The sequence below is a fragment of the Mytilus californianus genome, unplaced genomic scaffold, assembly GCF_021869535.1.
Source record: "Mytilus californianus isolate M0D057914Y unplaced genomic scaffold, xbMytCali1.0.p SCAF_1, whole genome shotgun sequence".
Classification (NCBI taxonomy): domain Eukaryota; kingdom Metazoa; phylum Mollusca; class Bivalvia; order Mytilida; family Mytilidae; genus Mytilus; species Mytilus californianus.
The window spans coordinates 9,476,520-9,490,680 of NW_026262581.1; the positions used below are offsets into that span (position 1 = coordinate 9,476,520).

Below are 14,161 nucleotides of genomic sequence, written 5' to 3' on the forward strand. Positions count from 1 at the left end.
TTTTTTCATTTTCAGTATTTTTCTGATAGATGGACTTAGTTTTTTACAGTTAACAATTGCAGACAGTCTGGGATTAAATTTTTTTTTGACATGATACATGTGAAAACCTTCGTGGATTTTTATGAAACTTGGACAAAAGCTAACTTGAATCTTCAAGACCATGAAATAGCATCTAGAGAAAAAGTTTTTTTTTTTTTTAAACTCTGTATTTTACTGATAAATGGACTCACTTTTAAGTCAACATTACACTTTTACACTGACCACAGCAATCGCATGCGAGACGCAGGGTTCCCCGGAACCCCTTACGATTTTTTTAATTATTTATCATATGCATGACTTATTTAAATGAATTAGACCTATGATATCATACTACCACGTGTACTGTTTATTCCTTTTTTTATCACCTTTAAACTAATAACTGGCATCGATACTGTAGACACCTTTTCATTCACCCATAAAACTAAGTGAGAACATATAACAACCTGTAATTACATGAGATTATAACTTAACAAAAACCCAGTAACTTTCGTGATAGTCACAGCATGGATCGCTATGTGTGAAGCTGGCGTTTTTTATGTCCTTTTTTTAAATTTTATTAAAAATTTAATTGCAAATATGATCAAATATGAGTATATTGATATATATCACACATTTAAAACACAAAGGCATATTTGAAAGATAACATGCAAATCTAACACACACAAAACAAATTTAAAATGTCATCGTCAAGGCACATGTATAAACAGATCAAGAAGCTCTAAATGTTCGCCTTTTCTTTACATTCTCTACCTATGTATTCTTCACACACCTTACACATTAAACCCTATTCCAAGTCCCCCTTCAGTGTCTCGAATGTAAAAGTTAGTGTGCTAACTAGGGGTCTCATCGTCACTCGATTGGAGGTCATAAGTACTGATATAATGCATATACTTTTCATCGTCACTGGTTGATAGGTGTTCGTACACAATTTTTTGGTTTTATAACTTGTAATTCCCATTTATACACTATTAGGTAACTATATTGTGCTGAAATTAATTTTACTGTTTTACTATTTCTGTCACAATAAGTTAGTCATTGATCTTGTACAATTTTGTTCATGTTCTTTTAAAGAAATATGAAGGACCCTTCATCCAGACTCTCATAATTCTTTGCTTCGGATTACCTCCACAAAAACTCAGGCTATCTGTATCCGTTTGATGTGACCATTGAAATGTAATAACTCAATATCCGAATTAATCCATAAATAATGAATTATAACGTCAAGAAATTTCTAACAAGCCATCCAATGTTAATCAAAGTCCTCTTCACACCAATCTTTAAAACACCATTTACAAAAAAAAAAAACCCAATCCATACCGGCAACAAAACAGGGGCGGATCCAGCCATTTTTGAAAGGGGGTTCCAATCATATGTCCCAATTCAAAAGCATTGATCGTCAAAAAAGGGGGGTCCAACCCCCGGACCCCCTGGATTTGCCACTGCAATATAAAGTAAAACTGATATATTCAAAGCAAAATATCAAATAGATTGTTAAGTATCCTTAATTTAAAGTATTATGTTTAAACTTATATTTCAATTAAACTTTATTCGATAAAAACACATACTTAACAATATCTTTTGGATCTAAGCATGGATTTTATACATGCAAATGGAATAAAGTAATTCTCTATGTTGATAAGCAACAACTCTGTTATAAGATTAGTATGCTACAGGAATAAGCAAATACTCTTATATAATTTACATGCAAATGGAATAAGCAACTATTATGTTAAAAGATTAATACGAAAATAGCATAAGCAATACTATGTTGTGTGCTATTACTATACAAATCCTTGATCTAAGTTTATTTTTTTGATGAATACATTTTTTTTTAAACTGATTTGTATTCAGAAATATTTATAAATTCGTATATTAAGTTATTATAAATTAAGAAAAATAAAAATAAGTAGGAAAGAACTGCGAAAAAACAATCTACAAAGGCCGAGTTTGTTCGTCTTATTTCTTTATATGAATAATGGTAGGCCGAGTCTGCTATAGGCCGAGTTTGTTTTAACTCGAGTAATCCAGCAGCAATTTCCATGCAAACAACACATATTTCTAAATAATCTTTGATCTTAGTTACCAAGCTTTGAAAAACCAATAATGTTGGGTTGTGGTTCTTGTTAATTTAAAATGTCAAAACGGTTATTATTACATCACAAATGATTCAGTAACGGAACTAACTTGCTAGAACTTAAATCAGTTTTTCACTTCGGAACAAAATAAGATTTGTAATAGTAAGCCAAGAGAGGTGCAGAAATGTCAGATGTTGTGGAGAAAACTATTGCTGCCTTACCTAAAATATTTGGTGAAAACTTGTTGGGAGGAATTAGTCAAGGTGTTCAAAGTCCAAAATATTTATCAGGGCTTGGTCGATGTTTTCAGACATTCGTTCGTCTGTTACATAAATCTAAAACGAAAAATGTAAGTTGTCGAACTACAAGTTACAAGTGCAGCAACGGTTACATATTTTGTATTTAACCCTAAGCCTGTCAATAAGTCAACTTGTACCGTCTACAATGCCAACGCAGACAAAGCATAAACATAGAATTCGTGCTGTTTAAAAGATTAAATATTATATTTCACATAATATGATCAGTTATACCTTGCAAATGAAGTGTCGTGCCCAAAGTAATTGGTTTAATCTGAGACCGGAGCGTCTTTTTACCGCAGAACACCACAGAATACCACAGAACACCCAAAATATACCACAGAACTACACAAAATACAATAAAACTACTAAAATATACCACAGAACATTGAATTACTTTACAAAATGCAAAACTAATAATTCAGAATTATATTATTTTTATAATTCGGTCTACACTAATGACAGGACGATTGACCGGATGAGATATAAATTTCTTTAATGATCATAACTTTTTTTGTTATTTGGTAGATTTTTTTTTTATTTGGAGACCTTTGAGATACTAAACTATATTTCATAAAAATCTTTTAAAAACAATTTATTGTAAAAAAAAAGTTTTTCTATAAAAAAAAAAAAATGATTTTCTATAAATAAGATGTTTTTCTATAAAAAAAAAATGATTTTCTATAAATAAATGTTTTTCTATAAAAAAAAAAAATGCTTTTTCTATAAGAAAAAGTTGACATGATGAATTTTACCGGCTCCAATTACACTATTCAGATTAAGTTTGTTAGCAGGAAGACACCCAATTAAATGTATTTGATGTCTCAGGTGTGAAAACTTAAATGACATGTTAATTGGCTTGATGAATTGGTGATTACGAATAGTGTCAAAATTAGATAATCTAATTAAATTTTGGTACTTTTAATGTGCCGGTGAACTCGCTCAGATCATCATTTTGGACTCAAAATATAGAATCTATATAGTAATGCTACATATGCCAGTTTTTAATTATTTAGATGCAGTTCATCTATTTCTAAATGCATACAAAATTTCGTAAAAATCTGAAATATTGTCCAATGACTTTTATTTCATCTCAAGAAAAGTATGTGTATACAATGTTTCATCTGACTTGCCGACAGTATTTGGTTTTGAGCTGCATCAAGTGTGTCAAGAATCTATTCAGTGTTTCAAAAGCCAAGCTAATGTACTAGTTTGAATGTGATGTCCATCTGAGTTGCCGCTAGTGTTGTCAGAGAATGTTTTCCCTGGACAATGCTGGAGACAACTACCAACATGCCTCTACACAATTTTAATTAAAAGCCCTGCATAAATTCTATACATAAATTGGAGAAGATACACACACATCAAATTTGAAATTTTTGACTATTATAAAGACACACTTATAATATTTTATTAGTCAACTCAAATAACTGTCCAACAACAACTTCAAATATCTTTTTGAAAGTATTTGGTAGCCCTTAAAGGACTGCTTTATATATTATTCAATATTTAATAATATACATGTACTTATTGTAACAACTCTTAACATAAAATTAAACAAAAATGACAACTACAAAAACAATAAATTCTGGTATATACAAAATATATTTAAGATATAATTACGTTATCCATCTAAACATTCTAAAAAATGGAAGACAAAAAATAACAAGAAAAAATTAAATGTCACAAATACACCCCAGAATTACAATTGTTGTGACTTTAAATATTTTTTTTTATATTATGGTTTTAATACCGGTACCGTAGGTGTTTTTGGTATAGACCCAATAATAGGCCAATTCAGTTGGGGCGTAGCGATAGTGAGTCGACCATAAATAGAAAAATTAAATTTATTTGAATAATAAATGTCAAATTATAAAAAGAATCAACAATAACAATAATATAATGTCTGAAGTATTTATAATTCGAAGTTCTGTGGTATATTTTTGGTGTTCTGTGGTATTCTGTGGTGTTCTGTGGTATTCTGTGGTGTTCTGTGGTAAAAAGACGCTCCCATCTGAGACTACTATAACACATTTTTATTAGATACAATTAACGGACCTGTAGTAAAACAATGTAAGATTGATAAGATTAATTTGTACACATTAACATTCGTATATTGATACAATTAACAGACCTGTAGTAAAACAATGTAACTCACTAACTGTAAGATTAAAGAGATTAATCACATTCACATTTTCAATAGTCGCATAATAACAAACTATTAATGTTTAAAAAAAAAAAATAAAAAAATATGAATAGTGATAACTACATTTGATAGATAGAAACTATTTTTCTTTTTTTGATTAATTTAATTTTGTTTCTAATTTATTTTTTAAAGAAGAATAATAATATTATTATCCGATACTGTTATAGAAGTCTCAGTGATTAGGTGGTGATCTTCTTCTTCTTCCTGGTACGGGAAAGACTCCGGTGCTGGAGTGTGGAATATCCCGGAACTGTGGCGCTATGTACATGCAAATGGATGTCGAAAATTTTGTTATAAGATAAAAATATTTACCACAGTTCAATTACAATTTAAAATTACATTAGTTGTAGCTTAATGTTAAACATATTCACATTATGTCGTCTGTTAGTGAAACTACAGTTAAATACGAAAGTACGTTAAAATAACGTAGCTAACTATACCGGAGACTCACACATTCCTATAAATCGATAGTGACCAATCTCTGTGTTATAGTAGTCTCAGGTTTAATGTAAGACCTAATTTCTACTTCATCATGGTGATTCTATATTTTGAATAAAATAATCTTATTATTTTCATTAAACAAACTTAACTTATCCGTTAATTGAATTCATCATTTATTATATATTTGTTTATTATAATCTCATTGGATTTGACCTATAAATATCATTATCAAGTTAGATTAAATTAAAATAAAAGCTGATTAATACCAGCTAGTCATATTTCTCAGCAAATTTGTTTTCATTGTTTTCTCTGGTGGACAAGAGGTATAACAGATTCCAATATTAACAATATTAACTTCATGCTAAAATAAGTAAAAAATATTTTTTTCATTAGACAGGGAACTGTAAATAGTTCTTATCAAGTGATTTTGAAAATGTTTTTGTATTTTGGAGTGTTTTGGTGTAAATCTACGGATATATGAGCATGTGAGGGGTGCTAGACAAGTTAGCCTGGACACAACTCAGACTGTCTACAAAAAAGTTAACTTGGACCCGACCGTCTATAAAGACAACTCGGACGGAGTCAGACCGTCAATAAGTCAACTCTGACTGTATATAAAGTCAACTCGGATCGTCTATAAGTCAACTTGGACCATCTATTATGCCAACTAAGACTAAGTATAAAATTAGAGTTTTGATGAAATAAATGATTTAATGTGTCTGAAGAGAAGTCTCTAATAAAGTTTTTACCTCGATTTTGAGTATATAAATGACGAAAAAGACAACTCGGGCATCTACAATTAAATGATGCTCCTTAAATTTTTTTATTTTTATATGACCGCAAAAATTTTTGCGGTCGTATATTGGAATGACGTTGTCATCATCGTCGTCGTCCGAAGACACATTGGTTTTCGCACTCTAACTTTAGTTTAAGTGAATGGATCTCTATGATATTTTACCATAAGGTTCAATACCACAAAAGGAAGGTTGGGATTGATTTTGGGGGTTATGGTACCAACAGTTAAGGAATTAGGGTCCAAAAATAAGCATTTTTGTAACTTCAAGACATTGTGTGTTAATGTATGGATCTCTCTGACATTGTACCACAAGGTTCCATATCACAAAGGGAATACTGGGATTGAATTTGGGGGTTATTGCCTCAAAATTTTAGGAATTACGGGCCAAAAAAAGGGCAAAAAACAAGCATTTTTCTAGTTTCATGACAATAACTTGTGTGTACATGTATGGATCTTTCTGAAATTGTACTACAAGCTTCCATATCACAAACGGAAAGCTGGGTTTGAGTTTGGGGTAATTGCCCTAAACGTTTTGGAATTTGGGGCCATAAGGGGCCAAAAAACAAGCATTTTTCTAGTTTCCAGACAATAACTTGTGTTCAAGTGTATGGATCTCTCTGATTTTGTACTGAAAGGTACCATACCACAAAGGGAAGGCTGGGATTGATTTTGGGGGTAATTGCCTCAAAATTTGAGGAATAAGGGGCCAAAAAGGGGCAAAAAACAAGCATTTTTGTAGTTTCATGACAATAACTTGTGTGTAAGTGTATGGATCTTTATGAAATTGTACTACAAGGTTCCATATCACAAAGGGAAAGCTGGGTTTGAGTTTTGAGGTAATTGCTCTAAACGTTTAGGAATTTGGGGCCAAAAAGGGGCCTAAAAACAAGCATTTTTCTAGTTTCCAGACAATAACTTGTGTTCAAGTGTATGGATCTCTCTGAAATTTTACTGCAAGGTACCATACCACAAAGGGAAGGCTGGGATTGAGTTTGGGGGTGATGAATCATAAGGGGGTTCAAAAAATTTGGGGGAGGGATTTTTTTTTCCTTTTTTATACGCCCGTTTACAGGACGTATTATGGTATACCTCTGTCCGTCCGTCCGTCTGTCCGTCGTCAACATGTCGGACATTAACTCAAAATGCTTTAACCAATTTGCATAAAACTTTGGTGAATTGTTTATATCTATTGACGTGAGCTCCCTTTCGTTTTTTATAAAATTTAGATTTTTACGTTTCCGAGTTATGGGGTTTTTATTCATTAAAAAATGGGGGATTTTCCAGTTTTCAGACGATAAGTCAAGAATGCTTTCACCAACTTGCAAGAAATTGTGGTGAATTGTTTATATCTATTGACATGAGCTCCCTTTGGATTTTTATAAATTTTAGATTTTACGTTACTGAGTTACAGGGTTTTATTCATAAAAAAAGGGGGGATTTTCCAGTTTTCGGACAAAAACTAAAAAATTCCTCCAGCAATTCGTATGAAACTTTGGTGAATTGTTTGTATGTATTGATGTAAGCTCCCTTTAGAATTTTATAAATTTTACATTTTACATTTCTGAGTTATGGGGTTTTATTCATTAAAAAAAGGGGTGATTTTCCAGTTTTCGGACAATAACTCAAAAATGCTGTCACCAATTCTCATGAAACTTTGGTGAATTGTTTATATCTATTGATGTAAGCTCCCTTTTTATTTTCATAAATTTCTAATATGACATTGAGAATTAATTGAACTTTATTTGTTTATAGTCTGACAACAGATTTACTAAGTATTGGGGACTATTGCACAACAGCAAGAAATCTTTAATTGAATATAAATTCAATTCATATAACCAATTTCAAGTTCTTTGACTACATTTATTCAGAAACCTATAATATGTCAAATATTTAATTACAATCCAAATTCAGACCTGAATCAAGCTTGAATATTGTGTCCATTTTTGCCCCAACTGTTCAGGGTTGGACCTCTGCGGGCATATCTAGCTGCGCTCAGAGAAGCAGTTTATTTCCTTTTTTTTTCTTTAAAATTTTCCATTTTAAATTGGTTATTTCTGATTTATATAGAAATTAATGATATGGTTTGAATAGGTTAATTAAAATTTTTTAAGTTCATTCATTCTGTGTCAGAAACCTATGCTGTGTCAAATATTTAATCACAATCCAAATTCAGTATTGTATCAAGCGTGAATGTTGTGTCCATACTTGCCCCATCTGTTCAGGGTTCGACTTCTGCGGTCGTATCAAGCTGCGCCCAGCGGAGCATTTTATTATACATTGTTGGAGTTGGCATTATAGACAGTCCGAGTTGACTTTAAAATAATAAATAAAGAATTCAACAAATAAGTAAAACAAATTCAACCTACTAGTAAGCTTCTTTTTTTTTTGGCTTCAATTAAGTTTTATAATAAAGTAAAAATTTGAATTCACATATTGTACATTAATATACAAATTTTTTTTTATTATGTTTTGCAAATTCAGCAACATGCAAAAGATATTGTCATGTAAAATATAACATATAATAATTTATAAACATTCATATATAGCTCAAATCCTCTTTTAAAACTTTGTCTGAGCTTTCATTATAGGAGGTCCTAGTTGACTTTATAGACAGTACGAATTGACTTATTGATGGTCCGATTTGTCTCCGGGCCGAGTTGTCCCGCATTCCATGTTAGATGTGAATTTACAGTTGGAGGCTTGGAACTTAATTGAATAGCTCAGTTAAGCTGTAGATATATATGTATAAGCATGTTTAAGTATAATAGCTACATCTCAGACACACCCAACATAAAAAAAAATGCCTTTGATAATATAAGTTGGCAATTAAGCTAAATCAAACTGCAGACAAATTAAACATTATCTCCATCTTATTTTCTTAATGAAATTGCTATTTTTCACTAAATATTTTTTTATCCTGATTTTATAGTAAATATTTAATAAGAACCTACAATGTAGCTGGCACTGAAGAAGACAAGGAATTTTAATGACCTTGTTTTCACATGAACACACTGGAAAAGTGTAAGTTAGAAAATAAATTATTTATATCCAGAAGAAAAAAATTATTGCAAATAGTTCACAGTAGCTCTTAATCATATAAATGTAACATATTTTTGCCAGATGAGAAATTCAGGCTCCAACGTCCAGTTATTTATGTGTACAATGTATCGTTTCAGGAAGAAGACCAGTTTATTAAGACACAGATCACAGAAATCAAAGAGCAATTTAAATACCCATCAACCAGAAAGGTAATTATACATGGGTCACTTCTACAACTATCATGACCATTACACATCATATTTTTATAAAATTCCACTCTCTTGCTGTGCATTTTGTTGTGTCCTAACTTTACATTGTACGTATAGTTCTCAAACTTTGACCAATTAATCAGAGAAAAGGAGGACAAACAACAAGCTGTATATTTGTATTTTATTTTTGACACATTAAAACTACATATATAGGTGATTGATTGTTTGATGGCTTCATAACTTTCAGTGGCTAATTATATTTTATATGGCTTGTATACTTGTATTCGGGACAAAAACATATTAATGATAATGTTGCTTTGTTTTTATCCTCCATGCTGAGTCAGATTTTAACATGGTATCTCCAAAGGTAACAGACTGTATGACGACCTGATGCCCTACCTAGAGACATTATTTTAACTCTGTGTTGTCCAGTTTTCCAGTCTTTGCTCTTTCTCCTAATTGCTGCATGCTTAGGGAGGTAAGAATCTTACCTGGGTATTTGTAGAATGAAAGTTGATTAGAGACTAGGGGTGATCCAAATCTATCATATATCAGAAGTACATTACATGTAGATAGTATCTACTAGATACAGTATTTTATTTCTGCATCATAAACCCAGAAGATAAATTGCATCTGGGGCCAGCAGTAGTAGAAGGTACTTGCATTGATTCCATTATTTTAGGAACATTAACAACTTTTAAACTTCTCAATGACCTGAAATTGAAGTAAATTTACAGTGCACACATGGAATTTCAAAATGAAATAGCATATATGCATATCTATGATTAGTGGTAGATGAAACTTTATAACAGGGTGAATGCTGCTGTTTAGTGATCACTAGACATGGTGATTGTTGATAATAAAAGGTGCATGATACTGCAGAATGTATTGGTTTTGGGGGTAAAGATTGCATTAATGCAATCAAAACCTTTATGGGACCTGCTTTATTATTTCCAGACCTAATTAAGTTATCACTAATTTTGAGAGCAAAAAAACATAGCACATTGAGCACAACATTCTATCCTTCCTATTTATGCACATTTTAAGAAATTCATAGAGGAAATATATCATCAGATATTCAAAGTTAAAAAATGATGTGTATATGTACTTATCAAGAAAATTGCATAAGCTGTGATATGTTGCATGAATCTATCTGTTCTGAAAATATCAATAGTGTCGCTGTTAAAAGTAATATTTAGAATTGGAGTTATCTCCCCTTGTCTATAGATATTGCAGTTGAACCAACTACAATTATTGACAAAGGAATGCATAGTATAACCTTCAAATGCTATATACAATGCAATAATTAATTTTTAGTCCCCACTGCAAAATTGAATTCAATCTTTACTCACAGTGCTTTCAAGTATTTGATTTTTTATTGAGGGTAGACTGGTTTTTTTTTTGTTGGTGTCTAAATAGATGCTACAAAAAGTATTGGTGTTTGGGGAATAATCTGCAATTCACAACTCCTCAAACTGTTCATCCTTTTAAAGTCAAACTTACAGTGAACTTTCAGTATACACAGTGTTCTTGAAAACTGTTGATCCTGTTGGTCCTGACTACCAAAAAATCAGGTAGGTCCACCAATTTCAAGTGTAGTGGTATTCTGAGTTTGTGATGGTTTTATTCTTTTTTAGGCTTTCTGGTATTTAGTACAGCTTCTGATTACAATGTTTATCAATACTTTATATAGAACCATATAATTATTGTGCACATTGGCCTTAGTATCTTATCTAAACCTGTGGAAATAATTGATAGCAAAAATTTTATGGCAAATACAGGACCACCAAAATTCCATTTGTAGTCAATGTGATCCTAATGACCACCATACTAAACAAAGATTTGAAGAAATCTGGTACACATTGTTATTGTGAAAAATGTGCAAAATAATGATAACATTATTGTAACAATAGATTTGGATATACAATGTTCCTTTGATTGCAGTAGTATATCTGTGATTGTCAAATAGATTTTAGTCAATCGGTTTAGTATACATGTTTATGGTGAAAAAATTAAATGTCTACATTGCAATCACTTCATTTGGGCTTTGGTGGATATTTGTCTCATGGACATTCATACCACATCTCCATATTTTATATTTATCAGTTTATTGTAGATGTAAGTTGTCAAACAAACCATAGTTGGAAAGAAACAACAACAACAACCTAACTTTACCATATACATACATGTATACTGGTTCTGATTTGCAAGATTCAGTGTTTCTTAACAAAAGGTAGAGGAATTTGAAAAATGGATAAAGATAAGCATTTTATATAATTTCAGGATCAAGAGAAAGATCTGCTATTTATATGTGTATACTGTCACATGATGGGGTATAATGTTGACTTTGCCAAGGTAAAAGCATTCAATATGTGTGCTGGATCTGATGAGGCAATGGATACAAAAATAGGTATGGTTATTGGGAGTCACATTTCGACTGGTATGAATGGGATATTGCATAACAGATAATCTGATATGTTACTTTTTTCTGACACTAAGATCTTTTTAAATACAAGAAGCCACCAATATAAGCCAAAGCATTGCATATATATGTTATTTGTTTATTGTTATACATGTATCTAAAAAATATTCCAGAGTTTAGAAAAGAGTTTGGAATTGCCAATTTATATAAAACATTAATCAAACAGAGATAATATGTTCAAGGAACATCTTGAAAAAAATCCAACTCCAGAACTAGAAATGGAGAAATGTAATAATGAGTAGCATAAACCCAATAAGATACCATAAGTTAACATTACAAAAGAGCATGTTTTTTCCCTGCAAAAGAATGTGTATTTATAAATCAAGTTACATGTACTACCAGTTCAAAAACATACTAAAATGAGTCAAAAATTAAAAAAATTGAATGGTGAAATTGGAAATAATTGATTGTATACTTTCAGGATGGGTAACAGCTAATCTGCTGCTTCCGAGAAACGATGAGACTTCTATACTGGCTACGTCTTCAATGGTCAAGGTAAATAAACATGTACATTGATTTATAGTCTTTAAAGGTAGATACATGATCATCTTCAACAAAAATTCATATGATTAAAAGATGTTTGGTATTCTGAAATAAGACAGCAACTTAACAACATGAAATCCAAAAGACGTCTAGTGATTATTACAGTCTTTAACAATAGACAGGTGTTTTACAATATTTCAAGCTTTTTAATCACCAAATCTAAAAAAGTGAGGAATAAATCTAACAGAAACTATGAATGATCCAAGATCTGCCATCAATACAGATTTCCCTCGATGACCATCCAAGAAAAGGCTTTTAAGATAGGACCAAAGACAATCATTAAAGAGGTTCCAGACTTAGTGTGGTGGGATGAACTTGTTTTTATTAGATCTCAATCTTCCTCTTTAAAGCTCGTAACTCTAAAATAATTGAATAATGGCTTTATACGAAAACACAAGGACAATTAAAACAACACTATTGAACTAAATGCAGATATTGGAAAAAAAAAACATTTTAAATAATGCTAATGTCATCTATTAAATATAAGATTGACTATTAATATGACTATATAAATGGTGAATAAGTTCTATTCATATGTAAAAATCTTTTTCATTTCTTTATAGAATTTGTCAAGTCCAAATTTATTGGAAGTGTGTAATGTCATGGCAACAGTGGCACATTTTACAATGCCACAAATAATAGAATTTGTATTGCCATATTTGCAGAAAACACAGAATCATACAAGGTAACAATTTTAAACTGACAATCACTGTAGACTGTTCCCTTGTTAAGAATTTATTTATATATAGGTAAGTTCCTTTTTATACGACCGCAAAAATTAAAAATTTTTTGGTCGTATATTGTTATGACGTTGGCGTCGTCGTCGTCGTCCAGCGTCGTCCGAAGACACATTGGTTTTCGCACTCTAACTTTAGTTTAAGTGAATGGATCTCCATGAAATTTTACCATAAGGTTCAATACCACGAAAGGAAGGTTGGGATTGATTTTAGGGGTTATGGCACCAACAGTTAAGGAATTAGGGGCCAAAAAGGGGCCAAAAATAAGCATTTTTGTAACTTCCAGACAATAACTTGTGTGTAAGTGTATGGATCTCTCTGACATTGTACCACAAGGTTCCATATCACAAAGGAAAGGCTGTAATTGATTTTTGGGGTAATTGCCTCAAAATTTTAGGAATTAGGGGCCAAAAAAGGGGCAAAAAACAAGCATTTTTCTAGTTTCATGACAATAACTTGTGTGTAAGTGTTTGGATATTTCTGAAATTGTACTACAAGGTTCCATATCACAAAGGGAAAGCTGGAATTGAGTTTGGGGGTAATTGCCCGAAACGTTTAGGAATTGGGGGCCAAAAAGGGGCCAAAAATAAGCATTTTTCTAGTTTCCAGACAATAACTTGTGTTCAAGTGTATGGATCTCTCTGAAATTGTACTGCAAGGTACCATACCACAAAGGGAAGGCTGGGATTGAGTTTGGGGGTGATGAATCATAAGGGGGTTCAAAAAATTTGGGGGGGGGGGGATTTTTTTTTACTTTTTTTTTCTTTTTTTCCTTTTTTTTTTCTTTTAAAATTTTCCATTTTAAGTTGGTTATTTCTGATTAATATTTAAAAGCAAATAATAATGATATGGTAGGAGATACACATCAAACAGGATGTGTAAATTATTATATAATAAGTATTGTGAAATAGCAAGAAATTTTCAATTGCACAGTATTGCACAATAGCAAGAAATCTTCAATTGCACAGTATTGCGCAATAGCAAGAAATCTTCAATTGCACAGTATTGCGCAATAGCAAGAAATATCCAATAGCACAATATTGCGCAATAGCAAGAAATTGTCAATTGTACAGTATTGCGCAATAGCAAGAAATATTCAATTGCACAGTATTGTGCAAAAGAAGATACTAAGTATAAATTGCTTATTTCTTGATCAATTTCAATGGGGTTTTATTCTTGAATTCTTGGGGTTCTTTAATATGCTGAATCTAACCGTGTATTAAGTTTTTGGATTTTGGGCCCCGTTTTTAAATTGGTCCACATTGAGGTCCAAAGGGTCCAAAATTTAACTTTGTTTG

General features: G+C 31.5%; 1 protein-coding gene across 3 annotated transcripts in view; it reads left to right on the forward strand.

The window, feature by feature from the left end:
* The first annotated feature begins 2,271 nt into the window (after positions 1-2,271).
* LOC127699252 (AP-4 complex subunit epsilon-1-like) overlaps positions 2,272-14,161 on the forward strand; it is a 57,207-nt gene continuing 45,317 nt past the window's right edge. For all 3 annotated transcript variants that reach the window (XR_007981145.1, XR_007981147.1, XM_052203009.1), the window contains exons 1-5: positions 2,272-2,463; positions 9,030-9,101; positions 11,385-11,511; positions 12,005-12,078; positions 12,690-12,811. Coding sequence is in view for 1 of the 3 variants with exons in the window: in XM_052203009.1 (XP_052058969.1) it covers positions 2,299-2,463; positions 9,030-9,101; positions 11,385-11,511; positions 12,005-12,078; positions 12,690-12,811 (560 nt within the window). In the remaining 2 variants the exon portion in view is untranslated. The remainder of the gene's footprint in view (positions 2,464-9,029; positions 9,102-11,384; positions 11,512-12,004; positions 12,079-12,689; positions 12,812-14,161) is intronic.